The sequence below is a fragment of the Heterobasidion irregulare genome, assembly GCF_000320585.1.
Source record: "Heterobasidion irregulare TC 32-1 unplaced genomic scaffold scaffold_07, whole genome shotgun sequence".
In the NCBI taxonomy this organism is placed as follows: domain Eukaryota; kingdom Fungi; phylum Basidiomycota; class Agaricomycetes; order Russulales; family Bondarzewiaceae; genus Heterobasidion; species Heterobasidion irregulare.
The window spans coordinates 1,186,965-1,211,565 of NW_009258203.1; the positions used below are offsets into that span (position 1 = coordinate 1,186,965).

A 24,601-nucleotide genomic window follows, 5' to 3' on the forward strand; every position below is an offset into this window, starting at 1 on the left:
ATGACTTTGTCACAGACTATTGTATTACCACCAAAAAAAGTGGATTCGACTTAGAATCTACTATTGACTATTTCTGCCAAGCCATATACCCAGAAATACTCAAATAAATCTACAGGCTGCCCAAAATGCCAAAAACCATGGACAAATAGGTAAAATACATCTAAAGTTTTGATAACCAATAGAGAAAGCTTTAAAGTATAAAAGGCTCAATCCCCTCTGCCACTCTACAGTAAAATGACCCCTTCCATTATGATTCCTCTAACACCCCTCCTTCTATGAACAACTCTATCATACCAATGATAATGACACTGTCTGTACCCTTCTTACCAATGACAAGAGATCTTGACTCCACTTAGAGAGTGGGTATTTTTACTGCCATCAAAAGAAACACATGGCAAATCAATGCTCTGCTAGGGCCTTGTCTAGGGTATATGAAGGGGCAGCTGGACATATTCAACCAGGTGGTGGAAAAATAGGGAACCACCTAGCTCAAACCAGTGGAGCATTGGCTAGCAGAGAAGGAGGCTATGGCTAAGCTTTCTTAGCAAGAGCTCAAAGCAGTGGTGAAGAAGTAACTCTGAGAAAAGGTAGAAGCATGGTAATGACTAACCTATTCTAGGCTAGACTTACAGCATGCCAAACCTACACTCCAAGAGGATGCATCTCTATGTCAGAAGGAGCCTAAGATTGGCCAAGAAAAAATCCAAAGGTTTATAGGAAAGTTAAGATGAGACAAACAAAAAGCGCTTTTACAAGAGCTAAGCAAAGGAAGTAAGCAAAAGGAATTGGAAATGGATTTTTAATTCAACCTGTATTCTTGGTGTATACTAGGCCTACTTAGACTTCCCCTGTAAAAACATCTGAATAACTCACAAAATCAAATCAAAATCCATCCATGCATATAAATGTATAGCTGAAACACAAAGGGGGAATAAAACACTAAAGCAAGAGTGCTAATCAACTCCAAAGCAGAAGGACTCCTTGTAGATAAATAATTTTTCCAGAACCAGAATATACTGCTCAAAAAAATTGACAGGTTCATCCTAGTATTCAACATGGATGACATAGGCCATCTGGAAAACCACCCCCTTGTATTAGCTCTGGATTATATCTAATAGTGTCTAAAAGTATCTAAAAGTGTTAATAGCATCTAAAAGTGTCTAATTTCCTAATTAGGAGCAATATATTATGAGTACTGGATTGGTTTCTAATTTTATAATATCAGCACTAATTCTATACCAAGAAGTCTTTAATTAGCAGTAGGAAATAGTAAGTACTACTGCTTTATGAGTGAGAAGCTAAAAATGTGGCACATCTCATACTATTTCAGCATATTACTCTTCTTCATATATGCCTGCACCATTATCTTGTAGCTCTTTTGCTAACTTTCTAGCTGCTTTTACAAGGGACATAGAAAGAAAGAAATATGCATTGATGCCCCAGCTACTTTGTTGGCAGCTTAGTAGCTGCCACAAGAGACTATGAAGACCTTAGTACCTTGGCCTTGCACACAAGATCATTGAAGTTGTCATTGTTAGCTAATGCTTGCTACTGGTCATTACAGGACACAATATGCAGGTTGGGCTTAGGGATGTTGTTACGAACTGCTCATTCGGTAACCCCAAGAGTAGGAGGTTCTTCCCTAGGTTGCTTGTAGAGAGAGGGTGGAATGATGGTCTCGACTGTACACGTAGCACAGGAGCCAGAGATGTATTGCGATGTAACAATGAAGAGCTGTAGTAGGAAGATTACAGCGGAACGAAGGCTGTAGTAGGAAGACTGCAGTAGAACGAAGAGAATAGACTGAAGATCCTCAGTCTACTCTATGGGCCTTTTATACTACTTTAGGAAATAGGGCGTGGGGTTACCGTATATGTATCCGTAGGTATTCTCTAAGTTGTTTCTCTCAATAATGACTACTCTTGTGCTTCTCCGTTTGTCTCCTTCCGGCCAGGAAAGACTAGAAGCTTTATGCCCAGTGTGTGAGTAGTTTGTAAGGTGGCATTCCATGCCCATCGTAATATGGCTCGTAATACTCGACCAACGATGAGGTGATCCGTTGGGGGTGGATGACCAAGGTTATTATCTGTACCTTGTTGTACGCCTCACCTTGTGAGGCCACTTGATATTTGTGATGATCGTGTCGGAATAGACCGCTGTTAAGGCCCGACAGAACATGATCATAACAGATGTGCTATATGCAGCCTTGCAAACCTTGTATATTAGTTCAGTGGTTAATACTGTCTTGTGCAGCACATAATCATCACCACTATTGATATTACAATTCTCAGTGCCATCCACACTGTCTATTGTCTTATTATATAGAAGATGCTTAAACTTAGTGTTTTTCTCTAGCTATTGGGCTATGGAAAAGACTGTCATGTTGGTATGTAGTGCCAGAATAATATGTTTGCTTGCTATGTAGGAAATATGTGCACTAAGCATACTAAGATCGTCTCTAACAATCTTAGGCTTATTTATATATAGGCATGCCATATATATATTCTTGTCCCCACCCTCTACCTCACTAGCGGCCACTTGGAAAACCCCTCTCTCTTATTGGATCTTAATTATTGATAATCATTAATGATACTAATTTGAGCTAATTATGGCCAATTATTCATAATCATGTTTTTGATCAAATTTGCAAATTAAGGTAGCATTGTTTGTACTAGTAGAGTCCCATTGAATATTATACTTAATCATAGTTTTACATATTCTAATTCCAAATTGTATACGTACCACAATTTGTTTTTATCTTATATAAAGTGTATTATTTATTGTCCATTAGTTTATTATCTTCTAAGCTAGCTGGTATTTAAACTAAATCCTGAAAAACCTGACTTTTTGGGTATTTATTGACCTGTTTATTTATTAGATAGAGGAAAGATAAATGTTGAATAAAATCAGAGATGTTGAGGTTGCCTATATTATGTCTACTTGGTTAGATTACCAAGTTTATATATTAGATCTTGTGGCTTAGTGGCTTAGAGCATCTGTCCCGGGTGCTTGTATACATGAGGTTGTTGGTTCAAATCTGGCAAAAGGCAAGTTTGTTATAAGGTATATTCTGTGTATAGGTATTTAACTAGTGCTTTAATAGACATGACTCTATAGGAAGGCTATGAGAACTGTGATGCTTGATTTATTATGATTTTTCCGAAATTTCAAGTTATAATCAATCCTAATAATTCTTAATTTAGGAAAATTATGTCTAATTAGGACAGGTTTAGAGAAGGGGTAAGCTAAAAATGTCTAATCCTAATCCTTCATAATTTAGTGTAGTAGGGCATCAATTATAGCTAATTAGAGCTTAATACAAGAGGGTGGTTTTCCAAATAGCAGCAATCTTTAGAGATAAAGATAAGGTCAAGGGATGTATTCTGAGGGGCAATAATAGCCAACCTTGTATGGGCAGCAGTGGCATTGGTAAAAGCAGGCAAAGGGTGGGTTTGTGCAAGGGTTAGAGGATACAGAGCAAGCAACACTAGCATACAATAGTTTCAGATAGGGAAGGGAGTCAAGTTTGGATGTAAAAGTGTTAATTTTTGAGCTAAGCTAAGTCCAGAGCCCCTAGATGCCCCTAGCAAGTCCCCAATTAGACAGACACCATGACTTCTAGCCAGTGTCTAGACATACACCACCAGCAGATTACTCAGGATCATCCTGAGATTGTGAGCAACTGTGTGACATACGATTACTTCTGAGATCACAACAAAGTATCAATTCTGAGATTATTCCTTATGGCACCACCTGTTACGAAACGTTCCACCTATGCTTACTCACTTCTTCCCACCTTCTTGATAAGGACTCGTAGGACCTTTCTCCCGACTATACCTCGCGTTCCTGTTCCACTGATACTTGGTCCGTGCATCTGCTTGTACATATTTATAGATACTGCGGCGCAGTGTGGAAGCCCTAGGCTATCCACTTCTGTCCAATCTAAGAACTGCTGTTCACACAGTCTTTTCTGATTCTGGGACATTAGTCTGATCAGTCCCGATCATCCTCTCTAATCCTCTCATATTATTTGTGGCTTAGGATCCTCTCGTCCCAAACAGCCGTTCGTGACATCTGGATAGCCTCTCCACACACAATCCTACTCCACCTTTTTTCCTTGCAGCAGAACACCGGCTAGATACATACGGCGCTAGGCAGTCCCAAAAGACAAGCGTCCGTCGACCGTAGTAGTTACTATACACTTCGAGCGAACGGTTGGACGATTCCACTTCAGTGTGGGTCGTTTCAGGTTGTAGAATACTTCTATCTGGTAATCAACCCAGTGGAGGTACGACCGAAACAACTGCACTCGATGTTACGTACGGTACTATACTAGAAGCAGAAATACTGTACCCGGCCAGAACGAGCTGCTGTTGCCTTGACCCTCGAACCTTGATCAGGTCGAGACTAGCGCGGGCTCTTTGATCTAACAAGACGACTTCCAAAGGCTCAGGAAGAAGCGTAGGGCGAGTTCCACACGGAACCGACTACTTGAAACATTCTGACACATTTGTCCATTTCGGACAACCGATCAGAAGGACATCCAAGGGAAACTGGGTTTACGTAGGAGGACAGAACAGCGGAAAAACAGTCGACGCCCCACTAGTACCCTGGGAAGACAGGAAGGCACCCCTCAGAACCATAGACTCCCCCATCTGAACAAAACCTGTTCTATCACCGATCGATATCCCCAAAGAAGATATCGAAGAAACCCCAATTCCCGCAGGAGTATTAACCCCGGTCGACAAAGAAGACCCGGAACCTGTAGCAGGACCAAGCCAGCCAAACCCAAACCCAAACCCACAACCAAACCCTCTACCGACAACAGACACCACAGACGACGAAGACGAAATGTCAGACAGAGGAAACAAACCGAAGGACTTTGATGGCACAAGGTCGAAATATAGGGAATGGATATACGAATGTCACATGTATATCTTCGCCAACCCAACCAAATATGACACCGACAAGGATAAAACCCTGATGGTGCTATCATACATGAGGGAAGGAACGGCGTCACTTTTTGCACAGAAATACTATTTCGACAGGGAACTTCGGGAGTACAAACCGACGGAGACGAGAAAAGCATGGGGAACGTTCAAGGACTTCTTGAAAGAACTGGCCGCCGCATTCAAAGATGAAAGTCTCGAACAGAAGGCGAGACAGAAATTGTTCATGATGAGAATGGGAAAGCGGTCAGCAGACGAATTTGTCACGGACTATCTTATGACGGCAGTGTTATGATCACGTTCTGTCAGGCCTTAACGGCGGTCTATTCCAACACGATCATCACAAATATCAAGCGGCCTCACAAGGTGAGGCGTACAACAAGGTACAGATAGTAACCTTGGTCATCCACTCCCAACGGATCACCCTATCGTTGGTCGAGTATCATGGGCCTATTGCGTAGCGGGCATGGAACGCCGCCTTACAAACTACTCACACATCGGGCATTGAGCTCCTAGTCTTTCCTGGCCGGAAGGAGACTAACAGAGAAGCACAAGAGTAGTCCTAAAGTAGTATAAAAGGCCCATAGAGTAGGCTGAGGTTCTTCAGTCTATTCTCTTCGTTCAGTACTATCTTCCTATAGTACCCTTCGTTCTCTGTAGCCTCTTTGCTACAGCCTTCATTGCTATATCACAATACACCCTTGGCTCCTGTGCTACACGTACAGTCGAGACCATCGTTCCACACATCCTCCACGAGTGACCTAGGGAAGAACCTCCTACTCTTGGGGTTACCGAACGAGCAGTTCGTAACACTAGAATAGACTCTTCTGCCCCTACCTTACTCGCACTAGCTTGCTACCACACTCTCTCTCATAACCTTCCTTGGTGGGGATAATAGACCCCCATTAAGAGAGCGTTACTGCACACACTCTGGAGCAAGACCTAGGCCAGGAATACCCACCCGGCACTAGACGTATCAATAACCAACTCCGTCACAACAATCGCCCGATCCGGCGCGAAGGGGACTTCTGGGTCTACGAAGACAACAACAGATACGCCCCTCCAAATTACGATAACTGCTCATACCAAAACGGGCGTTATTACTTCACCCTTGAAGACGGAACAGAAGAAGAGGATATTTGGAACGAAACAGAAGCTCAGTGGGAATTAGCCCCACAATACAGGGAACCGGCGCCGGTAATCCCCGAAGACTCGGAGCAAGAGGAAACGACCTCGGAATCAGACTCCAATTCACCAGACCAAACACCGATCAACACCCGAAACGAATCGCTCGCCAACATGTCGGGACAAGCTTCGACTTCTACAGACCCCCCTTCCGCGACAGTACAACCCGGGAGAGGAAAGGTCAAACTCCCAGACAACTATACAGGCAACCGCATTGAATCCCAGAAATTCATGCTCCAATGCCTCCTTCTTTTCGCAGCAGAATCCGATCGGTACAAGACCGATCAAGACAAGATATCCCTGGTGCTCTCATGCATGAGATACGGCACGGCAGGAGCTTGGGCCGAGAACTTCCTCCTCAAATCAGTAGGAGCGGACCCTCCCACTGATCTAGGAACCTGGAGGGACTTCTTAACAAAGTTCAAGCTCCAATTTGGGGAGACAGGCAAGACCGATAAAGCGCGAAGCGCACTCATGGCCTTCTCCCAAGGACGAATGACGGTTGACGAATACTCCAACCAATTCATTCTCATCGCCGCCGATGCCGACATCTCTGACAAGGAACAAGTCCCTTGCTTCCAACGCGGGTTAGACCCGCGTGTCATGGACAAAATATATGACAAAGAAGTACAGCCAAAGGACACCATTCAGGATTGGATTAACACGGCCTGCGAAATAGACGGACGACTCAGAGCTAGATCTGCTCAAAAAGCCATCCTCGCCAACTCCACATCCTTCGCAGCGACTATCTAAACCGTTTCCACTCCCAACCCGCTATCCGCTATAACTCCACAAACGCACCTCGAAAGATGAATAATCAGGTGGTTGATATGGACATCGACGCTACCCGGAAGCGTAACACCCAAAGTCAAAAAAGAAAATTTGACGGCAAGCGAACCACCTCTTGCTCAAACTGTGGAAAGATAGGACACTCTGGCGCTAACTGCTGGTCGGCCCGCAGAGGCGTTCCACCAGTTCGAGGAAACTCGAAGAGACGCCTGGGTACGACAGGGAGAGGAAACCGCGCGGTTGATTTGGAAGGAGAAGACTACGCACCCGCTATGGGAAACCAAGTGGGAATATATCGAGGAATGGAGACAGAGGACGTTCCTCGCAACGACCAGCGGATACCACAACCTGGTCCTTCGATGGAACGTCCTCACTCTGCCCCATCCGGACGACCCCAAACGAACCATGGGCAACGCGCTATGTTACCTAACGAACGACGGGGAGACGGAAGCGTCAGTCATTCTGCTCGAATCGGAGCAGTGCTCGGAGAACTAGGGGAAGATGAAGCAAGAGAAGTGATCTTGGGACACGCGGAGCGTTTTTCCTGACCTCTCCCTCACCAGCGAAGGAGAGAGGTCAAGGACGACCCGAGTTTGATGCCCGCACTTGTATTCGTATCGGAGCAATGAACGACCGTATCATCACTCCCATACTCCTGAACGTGAAAGTATCAAACAGGAGTCAATACGCTGGAGCAAAAGCAACCATCGACTCGGCATGCGAGGGGGTTATAGTAAATGAAACTTGGGTCAGGAGACATCGCTTTCCCACCTACACACTCAACAACCCCATTCGCGTCCGGAACGTCGATGACACCATTAATAAAGCAGGTCTCATCCGATCAGCCTTGGATGTGAACCTCACCATTCGGGACATCAGGGGACGAACGCATACTGAGCGCGTCCAGATGTTTATCTCCAATCTAGGGAAAGACGACCTTATCCTAGGAACAGATTGGTTGAAATACCACGATCCCTCCATCGAGTGGAGACGACGTGAAGTGCACTTTGATCGGTGCCCCCAGAAATGCCAGCAACCACATGGGTTCACTAGGGCAAGGGAAGAACCGCAAAACAATAGGCAGTTATCAGACGTGGAGCCACGGCACAAACCACGCATTAACGAGCGCGAAAAACAGCGCCTAGAACATCTCCGAAGATTGTCGGAAGATGTAGGACTCTGCGATCACAGCGGAACGTTTGGTGTCCAACTACGAGCATACCTCAAAAGGAAATGGCTCCTACAGGACATAAGGAAATACGCAGAAGAGAAACGAAAGGCTCAAGCCAAACCATCTCTTTCACCAAACGGGGGAGAACCTGATCTCCCATATGAAAACTCAGGAAAACGGGCCATAGAGGAACCAGTTATTCGGAAACTGGCTCCCGAACCGTCAGGATTTGCCAGCTTCGACCAGGACTTGGAAGACGAAATCGTCGTCACCAATCTAAAGGAAAGAGTCCCCAAGGCGCATCACGAATTTTTGGACATTTTCAGCGAACGAAAGTCGCAGCGACTCCCAGAGCACACTTATTGGGATCACGCCATAGATCTGAAACCGACCTTCAAACCTCAAGTACCCAAAATCTACGCCTTGAGCCCAGAGAAACACGACGAATTAGGAAAATTCATCAAGGAACACCTCACTCGGGGGACCATCCGTCGATCCACCTCATAAACGGCAGCCCCATTTTTCTTTATAGGAAAGAAAGATGGAAAACTGCGCCCGGTACAGGACTATCACCATTTGAACTCGTACACCATCCCAAATGTGTGCCCCCTTCCACTAATCCAAGAACTATTGGACGTGATCAAAGGGGCCACCATTTTCAGCAAATTGGATGTACGGTGGGGATACAACAATATACGAATCAAGAAGGGCGACGAGTGGAAGGCAGCTTTCATCACTCCGCTGGGCTCTTACGAACCCACGGTGATGTTCTTCGGCCTTACCAACTCACCAGCCACCTTCCAAGCCATGATGAACATGATCTTCAGAGAGCTCATCACGGCCCGGAAAATAACCGTATATATGGACGACATCCTCATCTTTTCCAAAAACATGGCGGAACACATCCAGGTCCTGAACCAAGTTTTCCAGATCTTGCGCGACAACGACCTCTATCTGAAACCAGAAAAGTGCGAGTTTTATAAAGAAAAACTCCAATATCTGGGATACACAATTTCAAAAGACCACGTCGCAATGGAAGACTCAAAAGTGGACGCTATACAAGATTGGCCAGTCCCACGCACCGTCCAAGACATTCGCTCCTTTTTAGGTCTAGGAAACTTCTACAGGCGTTTCATCGATAAGTTCTCCCTTATCGCACGACCTCTGCACAACCTCACCAAAAAGGATGCAAAATGGAACTGGACTTCGAAGTGCCAGGAAGCCTTCGAACGATTAAAAAGGGCATTTATCAGCAAACCCGTTCTGAATTACCCGGACCCCATGCATCCATATCGACTAGTAACGGACGCCTCACTAATCGCTTACGGAGCCACCCTCCTGCAAGAAGGAAAAGATGGTGACTGGCACCCAGTCGCATTCCTTTCCGGGTCATTTTCACCAGCAGAACGGAACTACGACGTCCATGATCGCGAACTCCTGGCCATCATAAAAGCGTTGGAACACTGGAATCACTACCTCGAAGGTGCACGACACCCATTCGAGATCTGGACAGATCACAAGAACCTGGAACATTTCCAAACGGCGTGCGATCTCTCACGACGACACGCCCGTTGGAGCCTTTATTTGAGCAGATTCGACTTCACGCTCAGCTATAAAGCAGGATCAACAAATCATTCCGATGCTCTGTCCAGGCGTCCAGATCTAAGTGAGGGGGTGGAATCTGACAACAAAGCTCAAATTTTGCTCCCGGCCAACCTTTTTAACAAATCCGACGAAACTCTGGTAGAACCGTCCCCGACACGACATATCAAGTCCACAGAAATTGCATCCTCGGACCTCATCTCCCTCATCCAACGCTCAAAATCGGAACATGATGCCCTGACAAGGGTAGCCCTCGCCAAACTTTTGCGAGTAGGGCCACAAGGAATGAAAGGATTACTGGGACACTGGACACACGAAGACGGAATCACCAGATGAAATGGCCACATATGCGTCCCAAAAGACGATGCCATACGAAGACTTATTGTCAAAACACATCACGACGCACCCGCGGTAGGACACCCGGGGAGAACAAAAACGTTGGAATTGGTACAACGACACTATTGGTGGCAAAACATGACAAAGTTCATCCATGAATACGTGGACGGATGTGCGGTATGCCAATCAACCAAGAATCTGACGCACAAGACGCACCCTCCTATCCACCCTTTGGAAACCACCAACGTCCCCTGGCATTTCATCTCGACAGATTTCGTCACGGACCTACCCGAAAGCAAGGGTTTCGACTCAATCAACGTGGTAGTGGACCAAGGTCTGTCCAAAGGCATAGTCATCACCCCATGCAAGAAAACGATCACGGCAGAAGAAACAACCGTGCTTTTCCAGAACAACGTTTTCAGTCGACATGGGTTGCCGACCAAAATAGTATCCGATCGCGGCCCTCAATTTGTGGCCAAGTTCACCCGAGAACTCTGGAAACGGCTAGGAATCACCGCCGCTCTCAGCACGGCTTATCATCCCCAGACGGACAGAGAAACAGAACGAGTAAACCAGGAGATTGAACAGTTCCTGAGAACGTTCTGCAATTACCACCAAGATAACTGGGTGGACCTTTTGCCGTTTGCCGAATTCTCGCACAACACGCGGAAACATTCAGCCACCGGAAAATCTCCTTTCGAAGTGCTATACGGGTTCAATCCCCCTTATTCAGCCGACACTGCGCTGGAGACAAAGGTACCCGCGGTAGCTGAACGCATTAAGGTGATCACAGAAGTCCAGGAAGAAGCCGCAGCCAGCCTACAAATAGCCAGCAATTACGCCAAGGACCGGGATCTCCACAGGAAACTCCCTCAATGGAAAGAAGGAGACCAAGTATGGTTAGAAGGAACCCATATCCGGACAACCCATCCAAAGTTCAAGCTCGCTCCTAGGAGGTATGGCCCCTTTAAAATATTAGCGAAAATAGGAACCCTGGCATACAAACTTCAAATTCCCCAACAATGGAGAATCCACCCGGTGTTCCACGCCGCAACGCTAACCAAGTATAGGGAAACCGAGGCACACGGAGAAAACTTCGCCAGACCATTGCCGGAGGTATTAAACGATGAAGAACATTATGAAGTAGAAATGATCGTGGACTCAAAGAAACAAGGACGGGGAACCAAATATTTGGTCAAATGGATGGGATATCCCGAGGCAGACAACACCTGGGAACCCTACACTCTCCTAAAAGGGACAGCGGAAGAAGCTATGAAGGAGTTTCATGACCAATACCCTGATAAACCTCGTCCGGGAGCACCCTGAAAAGCGGAAGGAAAAGCCTATAAAAGAGCGTCCAGAGCGCTCAAAACAGACCATCCTCCCACATCTTCCCCACTTTTCTCTCAAGCTCCTTCTCCTTCACTCAAATGCTCCTTCACAAAGACCACGATGCTTCATCACCATCCAGAAACTCCTCCCCCGATGTCGTCCTTATGGTGTCCAATCCAGACATCGGACGAGTGGATAGAGGAACCAGTCCTCACCCAAGCAATGCTGGACGAATTGATAGAGGAACCAGCCCTCACCATCCAGAGCCTGCCGTCGTCACCCTCACTCCACACCTCAATAACTTCTCAGATGACGACGCCGAGGACTACGCCAAGTTCAAAGAAAGGGAAAGAACTCGCCGACCGTCATCCCAGGGGGCCCCACGAAATGCATCACGGAATGAAAACCCTGATGACAGAAACCTACCGGGCTCTGACGAAGTACCAGTGGGAGTTTCACCTCCTGCTACAATCGCGGCAAGCATTGGAACTGCAGGTCCCTCGGGACTATGAGCAAGAACAGCAGCTCAACTACCAAGCCATGGAGAAACTGAATCGATACCAGTTATACAGGGAGCTACACCTCCGCCAGTACCAACTGGTGGACAGATTCCCCACTCCATGGGAAGAACTACCCTTGGTACAAATCCTCACGCCGGAGAATTGGAGCGACACGCGGACGCGCTCCTCCAGCGAAGCACTATCTCCGCGGTAATACAAATGGCCACAGCCATGGCCCTACAACGACTCGCTAACTTCGCTGCAGGGCAACCCGGGAATGAGCATAGCGACATACCTCGACGACTGGCTAGTGCCAGTCTCCAGATCAGAGGACTCGCCCTCCAAACAGACCCTGACACCGCCTCTTGGTATGAACATAACGACGGACGGCCACGAGCTCTCCTCATCCATCCCGACGAATTCTCCCAGTATGTCAACAGAGAGCTCCTTCCAGCTCTCCTCTTCACCAGAGAACTGGGCGCCGTCCAACCAAGTAGAACCGACCCTTTCCGCATTGTCGTCTGGAATGTACCACGTCCCGGAGAACATCCCACGGCTGTACCAAATCCAAGAAGGGCTCCGCGCACAGTCGTGGAACGCCCTTCGCCGAGGCCACGGGAAAGTCGCCCAACACATAGCAATCCCACGACGTCCCCCTCTCACCGGGTACGAAATTTTCCCTTATCCCATGGGGGTACCGACGAGGAGGAACCGCCCGTCTATCGAAGAAACGAGGGAAGAAGAAGTCGAGGAACCCAGGCAACCCTCCGCCGCGGAACAACTACTGGCGGGAGTGTTCGACACCGGCCTGGAACGCCTCCTCCTAGTGCTCGATTTCGTACAGACGAGGGACAGAATAACCGAAGTAGCCGCAGAACTCGCCGCGCTGATTCGGAGGCTAGAAGAAATCGCTCTTGGACTCGATCCGAGCTCGATGCATGGGACGCTTTAGATGACCCTGGAAATTACGACGATGCCGATCCGTATTATCGGCCTGATGAAGGAGGCGATGGGTACCAAGGACCCTATGACTACTAGAGAAGGGCAGTCGCGGAGCGAGAAAGGGGGTAAGGAAGTTGAGGAACTCCTACCCCTACTAGGGTCCGAAATGACCTTAAACTATCGATCGTCCGCAACGACGTAAAACTAGGATCGTCCCTCAAGACGTTAAACTGTACGACCTCGTCCGAAAGAGACGTTAAACTACCCCGCGTCCGGAATGACGTCTAAACTATCGGACCTGCATGTCTTAAAACTGTGAAAAGATAAGAAGGCAGGGGAAGTACCTGACCATTTAGTCCTAGGTTCAAATGATGGTACGAATCAAGGACAACAGCGGGCATAATTCCACGTACGACCTACGGCGGAACCTTTCACATCCTCGCTGTCAAGGAGTTAATCTGACAGATGCATCGAGCGTCCCATTTGGATCCTCAGTTTTACAGGGTTTTTTCTGCATTAGGGAGCCCTCTACATGACATATACTCTACTCGTAGGTGTCGACAAGCCGGCTCTTCGCCTTGGTACAGCGAAGTGCCCATACATAACCGGTTGCAAGTCCGAGTCAGGAAATTATGATGCACAACTCGTTAAGTGAACCCTCACAGTCAAGGTCTGACTGGTGTTTTGGGACGTCCCACTTTGGATCTCCCGTTTTACAGGATTGTTTCCGCATTAGGGGATCCTACAGCTGGCGCATGAGATGATGTAGAGAGCGGGCCGCCTCTACTTCACAAGTCTTCCTATAATGATGCGAGGCCATAAAACACATCCGGAACGATGTAAAACTACCAAAGGCTTGGTCCGCAATGACTATAAACTACTAGGGTCCGCAATGACGTTAAACTAGTCTTCGTCCAAAACGACGGAAAACTATCCTCGTCCGAGATGACGTAAAACTACCATTGACCCAGGGAGCGTGGTTGCATTCTGGTGAAGCGCGGATTTTCGGGAGGATCCGCGTCGCAGAACCCTGCCTATAAGAGGTCGAAGCGCTTCTGATATTCACTCGCTTTTCGGTAAAAGAATATCGGGTCGACTTGGTTCAATTCCAAGCAAGGGGTCTGGGGACATGGAAGAGCAAGCATCTCTTCATGGAGCGCCCAGTCTAGTCCTGGAGCCGAAGTATAAGAAATTCCGCTCCAAGACCTAGTCAGGAGGCAACTAGGACACGTGCCTCGAGTCGAGGATCTAGTAGGAAGGGACTAGGTCATGCGACTCTCATCTGGCCCACATAGCGGAAGAATGACAAGAGCGGGCCACTCACCCAAAGTCTATTCCACCCAATCGTCCGCAACGACGATAAACTACGAACCGTTCGGGATGACGTTAAACTAAGCATTGTTTTTCCACAATATTTGTGGCGAAACAATGTCCGCGATGACGCTAAACTATTGTCCTCTCAAGAATGAGGATTGTAATGGATATCTCGACCAGATGCCCATTCGTCTGCAATGACGATAAACTATTGTCCCTTTCCACATAGGGATTGTTTGAGGCCATTTTTGCTATGAAAATGGCGTCAACGTCCGCAACGACGGTAAACTACGGGCATCCGAAATGATGAAAAACTACTATCCCTTCGTTCTAGGGATCTTAGGATGTGTCTCAAGATTGGGATGTCTCCTAGTCCAAAATGACGATAAACTATTTGTCCCTTCAAGTACAGGGATTGTGCGTGGCGATCTTGACAAGATACCGCGCGTCCATAACGACGTTAAACTAGTGCCCCTGGACCTAGGGGTTGTCATTGACGTCCAGTCCCCTGGACACCAATGCGTCCGCAATGACGGAAAACTATTTGCTCCTTACCGAATAGGAGTTGTGGATTGACCGCCATGCTGTCAATCGTCCGCAAATGACATTAAACTACGTGCTCCTTACCGAATAGGAGTTGTGGTTGTTGACCAAGACCGTGGTCACCAACCGTCTGAGATGACGTTAAACTACTCGTCCCTTTTTCAGTATAGGGATCATCGGTCGACATCATTCTTGACGAGAATATGTCGACAACGTCCGAAATGATGGTAAACTACCTTCATCCTCGGAAGGAAAAGCCTATCGTGACTCGAGGGACATAGTCAGACGATAGCTCGCCTATCGCACGGCGTTAAACTGCGAGGATGCCTACCTCACGGCATTAAACTGAGCGGTCTCCTAATATTGAGACGTATAAGTTATCCGGTTTGATATAGTATAAACCGTTCCCATCATGCCTCAGTGGAAACCTGCGGGACAAAGTCTGGTCTAGGGCCCTATGCACATAACCGATGAATGGTCCGGCGTGCAGAAACATCTTTTTCCCACAGATATTCCATGTTGATGATGAAGAAGGTCCGAAAATGACCTAGAAGTAAACTACAAGGCAGCGCAGGGCGCCTTAATAACATCCGAAACGATGTAAAACTACTGTCGTCCGCAACGACGATAAACTACGGAACGTCCAGCAAGACGTTTAAACTGCTAGTCGTGGATATATCTCGCGACCCGACCAATATATCAGCTGTGGTCTTAATGTCCATTCGTGCAAGCGAACGAGCCGATCCGGAGAAGGAGTCAGACTCCTCCTTGCTCCTCACGGCACCCTTCAAGTCTAATTCTCTTCACATCCTTGCCTCAAACCCAATACGCATAGTGAATCAAACAAACTCTGGACGTCGAACTAACTCACCGGAGATGAGCCCACCGTATGGGGGCAATACTGCTTGGGATTTATGGCTGCAACCTCACCGGAGATGAGCTCACCATATGGGAGCGATACTGCTTGGGACGTTAAGATGGTAGTCTGGGGAAGTAGGCCTAAGCCTTTGTAAAGCGATCAACCTACTTGCCCGTGGACGCCATCCTCTGAACGCCAAGAGGAACAACACAAATCACGAGGATAATGACTATCCTGGAAACACTGAGGTTTGGCCCTCGGAGAAGGAAGAAGAAGAACCTGATGACACGAATCGGAACCCACATGCTAGAGTTTTCTATTCATCCACACACCACTCGCATTTATACGCCTTTCTTGACACCTGTCCGGCGTCGACCGGACTGACATCCTGGCTTGAGAACCCAGGAAAGATCACAACAACCGAGGGGTGAAGGAAGAACATCCCACAGAGCGGAGGCTTGGATACCCTCGCGACTCGACAAACAAACAGCTCAACGGAGATGGAAAACTCCTAGAGGATCAAACGACGTAAGTCGGTCTTCCTCCCAGAAAACGAAGTCATGCCCCGGAAGTCGCATCCGGAGGCCGTTTTGGATCAAGAAAGCAAATCGTATATGGAGTGGCGATGAAGCGCAAAGCGCTGTCCTACCAGGCGAATAGGACGTAGAAAGGGGGTATTGTTATGATCACGTTCTGTCGGGCCTTAATGGCGGTCTATTCCGACACGATCATCACAAATATCAAGCGGCCTCACAAGGTGAGGCGTACAACAAGGTACAGATAGTAACCTTGGTCATCCACTCCCAACGGATCACCCTATCATTGGTCGAGTATCACGGGCCTATTGCGTAGCGGGCATGGAACACCGCCTTACAAACTACTCACACATCGGGCATTGAGCTCCTAGTCTTTCCTGGCCGGAAGGAGACTAACGGAGAAGCACAAGAGTAGTCGTTATTGAGAGAGAACGACTTCGAGTATACCTACGGATACATATATGGTATTCTCACGCCCTACTTTCTAAAGTAGTATAAAAGGCCCATAGAGTAGGCTGAGGTTCTTCAGTCTATTCTCTTCGTTCAGTACTGTCTTCCTATAGTACCCTTCGTTCTCTGTAGCCTCTTTGCTACAGCCTTCATTGCTATATCGCAATACACCCTTGGCTCCTGTGCTACACGTACAGTCGAGACCATCGTTCCACACATCCTCCACAAGTGACCTAGGGAAGAACCTCCTACTCTTGGGGTTACCGAACGAGCAGTTCGTAACAGGCAGGAGAAAGCGGGTTCGATCTCGAATCCACCGTCGACTATTTCCGCCGGGCCATACACCCGGAAATCCTCAAACAAATCTACAGACTTCCTGACATGCCGACGACCATGGACGATTGGGTAAAGTACACCCGAAGGTTCGATAACCAGTGGAGAGAGCTACAGAGTATAAAAAGCTCCGTACCCTCAGCTACCGTTCGATCCAGCAACCCATTCCGCTACAACTCCTCCAACGCTCCCTCCTCCATGAACAACTCCGTCGTACCCATGGCCGTAGACTCGGTCAGAACAACCCTCACCGACGAAGAGCGCAACCGCCTCAGGATGGAGGGTGGGTGCTTCTACTGTCGCCAGAAAGGACATATGGCAAACCAATGCCCTGTCAGGGGTTCGTCTAGGTTATATGAAGGGTCAGCTAGATATGTTCAACAGAGTAGTGGAACGATGGGGAACCGCTCGGCTCAGACCGGCGGCAGGATGGGAGGCGGAGGAAGCGGCTATGGCCGAGCGTTCTCGGCAGGAACTTCAGGCAGTGCTCAGGGAGGCGCTGCGACGCAAGGTAGAGGCGTGGCGACGACTAACCCATTCCGAGCCCAACTCGCAGCTCGCCAAGCCCACGCACCCGGACCGGATGCGCCTGTACGTGAGACGGAGCATGAGATTAGCCGAGAAGAGATCCAAAGGGTTATCGGGAAGATGAGATGGGATGAACAGGAAGCACTCCTCTAGGAGTTAAGCGAGATGAGTAAGAAGAAGGAATCGGATTTTTAAATAGGCCTACGGCCCCGGTGTACCGTAGACCTATCCCAGACTCCCCTGTAAAAACATTCGTACGGCTCACGAAATCCAATCAGAAATCGTCTATGAGGGTAAACGTGCATCTAAAACACAGAAGAGGAACCACCGAAGCCCAGGTATTGATCGATTTGGGAGCAGAAGGACTCCTCATTGACAAACAATTCTGCCTCAATAATAACATACCAACGCAGAAGATCGACAGGCCTATCCCTGTGTTTAACGTAGACGGAACAGCCAACGACGGAGGAAAAATCACCGACAAAGCCTGCGTGCTTATGAGAATAACAAATAAAGAAGGCGACTATCACGACGAACAATGCGAACTACTAGCCGCTAACTTAGGAGGCGAAAACGTGATCCTGGGAACAGATTGGCTGCATGAACATAACCCACAGATAAACTGGGTAAAAAACAACCTTACGTTCTCAAACTGCGCTACCACGTGTCTAGTCAGCCGACCCAAGTTTACCATACAAGCACTAACGCCTGCACGGCAAAGAAAAAACAGAACAATCGGATATTCCAGAATAGAAGACGATCCGGAAGAAGACGAAATTGAAGATACCTTCTTCTCCGAATTCTACGAGGAATGGTACTATCAAAACCCACTAGAAGTACACCCCCTTGAAGCAATTCATATCGGTTCCATCGGAAACAAATCGCAACAGCTGGCAGAAGAGGCAAACAAGGCAAAAACGGAACGACCTATCGAGGAAATCGTTCCGGCGTACATACTTAAACGATTCGCCAAAATCTTCAGTCAGGAAGCTTCACAGCGACTCCCAGAACACTCACAATGGGACCATAAGATCGATATGAAACCAGGATGGGAGCCAACGGGGTGTAAACTGTACCCGCTGATGGAAGAGGAGGAAGACCAACTCCACGAGATGCTCCAAGAGCACCTAAAACGAGGAACCATTAGGATATCTAAATCTCTGCAAGCGTCACCCTTTTTCTTCGTAAAAAAGAAGGAAGGAAGTCTACGACCAGTGCAAGATTATCGGAGACTAAATGAATGGACCATAAAAAACAAATATCCACTACCCCTGATTGGCGACGTAATAAGAACCATTGCCAAATCGAAGGCGAGGATCTTCTCTAAGTTTGACGTAAAATGGGGGTACAACAACATCCGCATAGCAGAAGGCGACGAATGGAAAACAGCCTTCATGACCAAATTCGGCCTATTTGAATGTCTCGTGATGTTCTTCGGTCTCTGTAACTCACCCGCCACTTTCCAAACAATGATGAATATCATTTTCTATGACCTCATTGTGGCACAAGTCCTGGCAGTCTATATGGATGACATTTTGGTATTCACAAAAACCATCGAAGAACACCGACGCATAACGACCCAAGTCATGCAAATACTCTTGGACAATGACTTGTTCCTGAAACCCTCCAAGTGCACTTTTGAAACGGACACGGTTGAATACCTCGGATTCATTATCTCTGCGGACAATATATCTATGGACCCCGTCAAGGTTAATGGAATCGCTGCCTGGCCAACCCCGAAGAACCTAAAAGAAGTACAATCCTTCCTAGGCTTTGGAAACTTCTATCGCAGGTTCATCAAAGACTTCGCCACGACGGCCCGACCCCTCAACGACCTTACAAAGAAAGATGTTCCATTCGAATGGACTCCCAAAAGGGACGAAGCATTTGAACAACTAAAGCATTGTTTCACGTCGACTCCTGTCCTTGTCTATCCGGACGGTAATCGCCCATTCCGTCTTGAGACCGACGCCTCAGACTTCGCCTCGGGAGCCATCTTGTCACAAGAAACGCCCAATGACGGATGGCACCCCGTCGCTTACTTGTCCAAGTCATTTAATGCGGCCGAACGGAACTACGACATCTTCGATAAGGAACTGCTTGCCGTCATCCACGCCCTCGATCACTGGCGCATATACCTTGAAGGTGCACGACACCCATTCGAGATCTGGTCCGACCACAAAAATCTCCTGTACTTCTCTACCGCCAGAACTCTCTCTCGCCGCCAGGCACGCTGGTCACTCTTCCTCTCCCGCTTCGACTTCACCCTCGTCCACAAACCGGGCGTTACTCACCGACCCGATGCTCTGTCCAGGCGTCCAGACCTGAAAGAGGGGGTAAAATTTGACAACGAAAACCAGGTACTACTACAACCTCAAATGTTCGTCAAAAGTGCAATAGGACAAGGAACAATCGAAATGCTTGACAGCCAACTGAGACGAAAGCTAAGAGAGGTCACAGCCAAAGATAAAGAAGTAACAGATGCGATGGAACTCATCAAAGCATCCGGACCCAGAGCACTCTCAAAAGGCCTACAAGAATGGAACTATGAAGACGATCTCATCTGGCACAAGGGAAAAATATACGTCCCACCAGACGACGGACTTAAAAGACAAATCACGAAAATGTACCACGATTCACCAGCAGCGGGACACCCGGGAAGATGGAAGACCTATGTCTTAGTGTCCAATAACTTCTGGTGGCCAGGAATGTCCACGTTCATAAAAGAGTACGTAACAGGATGTGCAACGTGTCAATACACCAAGAATATCACACACCCCACACGCACCCCACTCATTCCTAACGAAATACCAGAAGGACCCTGGCAGATAGTCACCATGGACTTCATTACGGATCTTCCACAAGTCGGACCATATAACGCGATACACGTAACAGTGGACAGAAGCACTAAAGGAGTCGTCTACACTCCATGCGACAAAACCATAGACGCCGAAGGAACGGCTGACCTCTATATGAAGAATGTCTGGAGACGATTTGGACTCCCACAAAAGATCATCTCCAATAGAGGTCCACAATTCGCCGCTCGATTCACGAGAGAACTATGGAAGAAGTTAGGAGTCACGACAGCGTTATCAACCGCTTATCATCCCGAAACAGATGGTGAAACAGAAAGAGTAAACCAAGAATTGGAACAATATCTGCGAGCATTCTGCAATTACGAGCAAACAAACTGGCCTGAACTACTACCATACGCCGAATTCGCACATAACATAAGGGAACATTCAGCCACGCATCAATCACCATTCGAACTCATGTACGGCTACAATCCGACCTTCGCACCCCAAATCACACCAAGGTCCGACATCCCCGGAGTGGAACTAAGGCTAGAAAGGCTAGAACAACTTCGAAAAGAAACGAAGGCCAGCTTGGAAGTCGCGGCAGAATTAATGAAAAGAAAAACCGCCGAGAACGAAGTCAAGTTAGAAGCAGGGCAGAAAGTTTGGCTCTCGGGAAAAAACATTACCACTACACACCCGAAGGACAAATTAGCCCCTAAACTACACGGACCATTTGAAATAGAAAGCAAACTAGGACCAGTGACGTACAAATTAAAACTTCCGCCAACATGGAAAATACACCCCGTATTCCACGCCTCGTTAATCTTACCCTATCAAGAAACAGCCGCACACGGCCCCAACTTCGAACAACCACCACCTGACCTCATAGACGGACAGGAGGAATACGAAGTCGAAGAAATTCTTGACAAGAGGAAACGAGGACGCGGGTATCAATACCTAGTACACTGGAAAGGATACCCGAGCTCCGCGGATGAATGGGTCACGAGAGCAAACCTAGGGAATGCTAAAGAACTTTTGGAAGCATATGACACGCGACATCATAATTTACCATTACGGGCAGCCCTTGCAAACATTGGACAAACAAAGTCAGAAACATACAAAAGCCCAAATTCAATTGTTACAATTCCTTCATTCCTTCAATCACTTATTCATCCTCCCAACGAACATGTCTTCCAACGAGTCCATCCACCCCTCTTCTGAAGACACTCTCATCGAACAAACACCCTCCACCGAACCCTCCATTCCTTCGACCCCCGAGATGTCCATAATAGAAGAACGGTCCGTACCATGGGACACAGACGAAGAACAAGCAGCGCGGGAAGCGGAAGAGGGATTCAGCGAATATCTAGAAGGACTGGACGAGGACGAACGACGACAGGATGAGATGATCAGACTACTCACGGAGGACTTCGACAGACCTTCACCTTCCCACTCTCCCTCTCCACCACCCCTTATCCACACACCAAGCGAAGGGATCGTATTTCCCGACAGAGAAACGTATCTGACGACTCCCGTCGCCTACATGATAGGGCTTATCGAAGGCACGCCGAACACCGAATTTGTATCAGGACCAACTAGACCGGAAATTCAAAGGGCGTTGGAGATCCTGGAAGAAGAAAGGAGCTTCGTCCGACACGCACAATGAGCCTTGCAGATCAGAGAGGGAACGCTCATCGCCCGCATTAATGCAGGCGAGAGGAAGCTCATAGGTCTAGACCAAACAACGCCCCTTCGGGACACCTTTCATCCCGCCGATGACATCACCCCTGTCACCGAATATCACATGCCGACCACGGCTGTGGTATCTCGTGCCTCGTCTTCAGCCTCAAATGGAGCGCCACTTCGCCCAATGCCGGGGGCTTACCCCATGGAACGCGGCAGAGGAAGGGACGTCTATAGATTCGCACAAATATCACCTCGCTACCACGTCGTACCCGCACGACTGGGCTTGATCCGCCCTTCTACCCGAACTCGACCTCCCCTTCCCTTCGTCGAGTATGACTCCAGCGAGTCCGACACCCAACCCATCGTCCTGCATCCTCGAGGTGCTTGAAGAATGAGACGCTGACGTCCGGTACGACGTAAAACTGCCGGGGCAGATGACGGTTCGAATCCGTTGGGCCGGTACCCACTGCCATGATGAGAAGAGGGACTCGGCTCTAGAACGCAGTCCCCGCATGGTTGGTAACGAGGTGGGGTATCATGACGTCCGTACTCAAGGGCTATCGCGTCATGACTCGACTGTGGGCAGCGAGAATATGTGCCCTAAGTATTATTTTGTACGACTCGGACTACGCGCATTGCTTATGTTTTTCCCGAACTTTTACTTACCGTCTCTGGCACTGACGGCCTAGAGGGGGGGGTAATGTTACGAAACGTTCCACCTATGCTTACTCACTTCTTCCCACCTTCTTGATAAGGACTCGTAGGACCTTTCTCCCGACTATACCTCGCGTTCCTGTTCCACTGATACTTGGTCCGTGCATCTGCTTGTACATATTTATAGATACTGCGGCGCAGTGTGGAAGCCCTAGGCTATCCACTTCTGTCCAATCTAAGAACTGCTGTTCACACAGTCTTCTCTGATTCTGGGACATTAGTCTGATCAGTCCCGATCATCCTCTCTAATCCTCTCATATTATTTGTGGCTTAGGATCCTCTCGTCCCGAACAGCCGTTCGTGACACCACCTCAGCATTGTGCTGAGTTTGACCAGCAATTTCTCAGCCTCGCAAACTCAGCATCCGATAAACCCATTAGGGCCATCAAACTCAATAATATTTTATTTGGCCTTATCAATCCACAAGATATCCCAGCGACCAAACCAAATAAACAAATAAATATTTTATTCAACAGTACATTGTATATACATGTCGTCCTCGCAGCCCCCTACTTAGAAGCAGAAGTAACACATTATAAGGTGCAGGGCACATACCAATCTAAAAAAACATTACTTACCAGATTAACAAGCCTTACATGCTGTCCTTCTATTGGACACTGCATTACCATCTATCTAGGGCAATATCAACAGCCACGAGTTAGCCCAATAGGATGGTATCATGATTGACACATACCGCAGACCTCAGAGTACATAAACCTTGAGTGAATTCCCATAGCATCCATTGAGGTAAGAACTGAGATCTGTCAAAGAGAATGAGTTTACATCTACTATAGTAGCACCATCCGGCATTCAGCATGGCAGTCTAGAACAGAGGACCCTGTATGAGATTCTAGGCAAGCTTCACAGAAGCACACAGAGCATGATAAGAGGGGTAGCCAAAGTTCCACAGATCCGAGTGTATAGGTGAAAGCCCAAGCTCAGTCAGTGGCATGCTCAGCCTAATAGCAGTCAATGGCAGCTTCGTAGAACCAGCTCTAATGATCAGCCTAGCCTAATGTGTTGTCAAGTTATGTGTTGCCAAGCAAGCTAACCTAAGCTCATGATGCATGTGTATGGTGCAAAAATCTGACGAGCAACAGCATCGGCCAGTATGAGAGGCAGCACAAGAAAATTGGTCAATGTTGGTCACTTGCATGCACAGTCACAGTCACGTCACAGCAGTAAGAGTGCACATTTCACTCTGCAGACTCATAATGCATTTAGAAAGAGGAGCTGAGCTACCACATGCTATATAATTGTATTCAAAATATTGGATGAAGGAGCATGAGGCATAGGAGCCACAATATCTGGGACAAAACCCCTACTAGGGTTTGCTACAGCACTTGCTTCCTCTCACAATAGGTGCATTGATTCTGGCAGGCACTGCATCAGTATCCCTGGGCCCTCTCTAAATATTGTCAGGTCAAGTTTGACTGTCTCGGTAGGTCTGTCTGTTGTTGAAGAAAGGCGACTGTGTCGGAGTAGGCAGAAGGAGGTGTTATCTATTTTCGCATTTTTAGCATCTATCCATGGAAGAATGATGGCATATGATACATCATTTGAATGCTATGATACAGGGAAGTATCCCAATACCACTCACAAGCTGAAATCTAACAGATACTACCAATGTCAATTAAAATCTTTGAAGTCCAACAAATGTATTTCTTGATTTTTCGGTACTGTGGGAATCTTACATACTCTGCCTTCCGGAAATGTGCTCCTAGTCAGCTTATTGATAGCGCACCTTATCTGCCCAGATCTGGCCATACACAGACATCTAGCCAGATATCCCCAGATGACCTAAGCATCTAGGAGCATCTGGGGCTCTGGGACTGGCTGGGACCGGTTACAGGTTTGCTGATGAGTAGTCGCATGTCCCAAATTCGCGCTCGCAGGACCGCACGCGTTTATTTCGATGGCTAGGGTATTACAAACATGGGATTGACCATGTTTAGATGGAGGTATAGCGCGAACTCAGTCACGCATTCCTGGTAGAGAACTATAGGGCTAGACAGTCTGGTATCATAGAATGGA

The 24,601-nt window shown here is 47.8% G+C and overlaps 7 protein-coding genes across 7 annotated transcripts; 6 read left to right on the forward strand and 1 right to left on the reverse strand.

Moving 5' to 3' along the window:
* Positions 1-4,851: 4,851 nt before the first annotated feature.
* On the forward strand, positions 4,852-5,244 carry HETIRDRAFT_322448 (uncharacterized protein; the record flags this gene model as incomplete). The annotated part of the gene is made up of 1 exon (XM_009550088.1): positions 4,852-5,244. The coding sequence occupies one exon, from the start codon at positions 4,852-4,854 to the stop codon at positions 5,242-5,244; it is 393 nt and encodes a 130-aa protein (XP_009548383.1).
* A 1,699-nt stretch (positions 5,245-6,943) lies between these two features.
* HETIRDRAFT_452913 (uncharacterized protein) lies at positions 6,944-7,418 on the forward strand (the record flags this gene model as incomplete). Its single annotated transcript, XM_009550089.1, has 2 exons — positions 6,944-6,989; positions 7,096-7,418. The coding sequence occupies 2 exons, from the start codon at positions 6,944-6,946 to the stop codon at positions 7,416-7,418; spliced, it is 369 nt and encodes a 122-aa protein (XP_009548384.1).
* Positions 7,419-7,548: 130 nt separating this feature from the next.
* On the forward strand, positions 7,549-7,914 carry HETIRDRAFT_48986 (uncharacterized protein; the record flags this gene model as incomplete). Its single annotated transcript, XM_009549638.1, has 1 exon — positions 7,549-7,914. A coding segment is annotated over one exon (366 nt), but the record flags the coding sequence as incomplete, so codon positions are not given.
* A 3,548-nt stretch (positions 7,915-11,462) lies between these two features.
* Positions 11,463-12,902, forward strand: HETIRDRAFT_419491 (uncharacterized protein; the record flags this gene model as incomplete). Its single annotated transcript, XM_009550090.1, has 2 exons — positions 11,463-11,859; positions 11,890-12,902. 2 exons carry the CDS (start codon positions 11,463-11,465, stop codon positions 12,900-12,902), a joined length of 1,410 nt encoding a protein of 469 aa, XP_009548385.1.
* A 3,987-nt stretch (positions 12,903-16,889) lies between these two features.
* Positions 16,890-17,522, forward strand: HETIRDRAFT_428244 (uncharacterized protein; the record flags this gene model as incomplete). The annotated part of the gene is made up of 1 exon (XM_009550091.1): positions 16,890-17,522. The coding sequence occupies one exon, from the start codon at positions 16,890-16,892 to the stop codon at positions 17,520-17,522; it is 633 nt and encodes a 210-aa protein (XP_009548386.1).
* Positions 17,523-18,817: 1,295 nt separating this feature from the next.
* On the reverse strand, positions 18,818-19,102 carry HETIRDRAFT_321578 (uncharacterized protein; the record flags this gene model as incomplete). Its single annotated transcript, XM_009550092.1, has 1 exon — positions 18,818-19,102. A coding segment is annotated over one exon (285 nt), but the record flags the coding sequence as incomplete, so codon positions are not given.
* A 2,251-nt stretch (positions 19,103-21,353) lies between these two features.
* On the forward strand, positions 21,354-21,833 carry HETIRDRAFT_428246 (uncharacterized protein; the record flags this gene model as incomplete). The annotated part of the gene is made up of 1 exon (XM_009550093.1): positions 21,354-21,833. The coding sequence occupies one exon, from the start codon at positions 21,354-21,356 to the stop codon at positions 21,831-21,833; it is 480 nt and encodes a 159-aa protein (XP_009548388.1).
* Between the last annotated feature and the right edge of the window lie 2,768 nt (positions 21,834-24,601).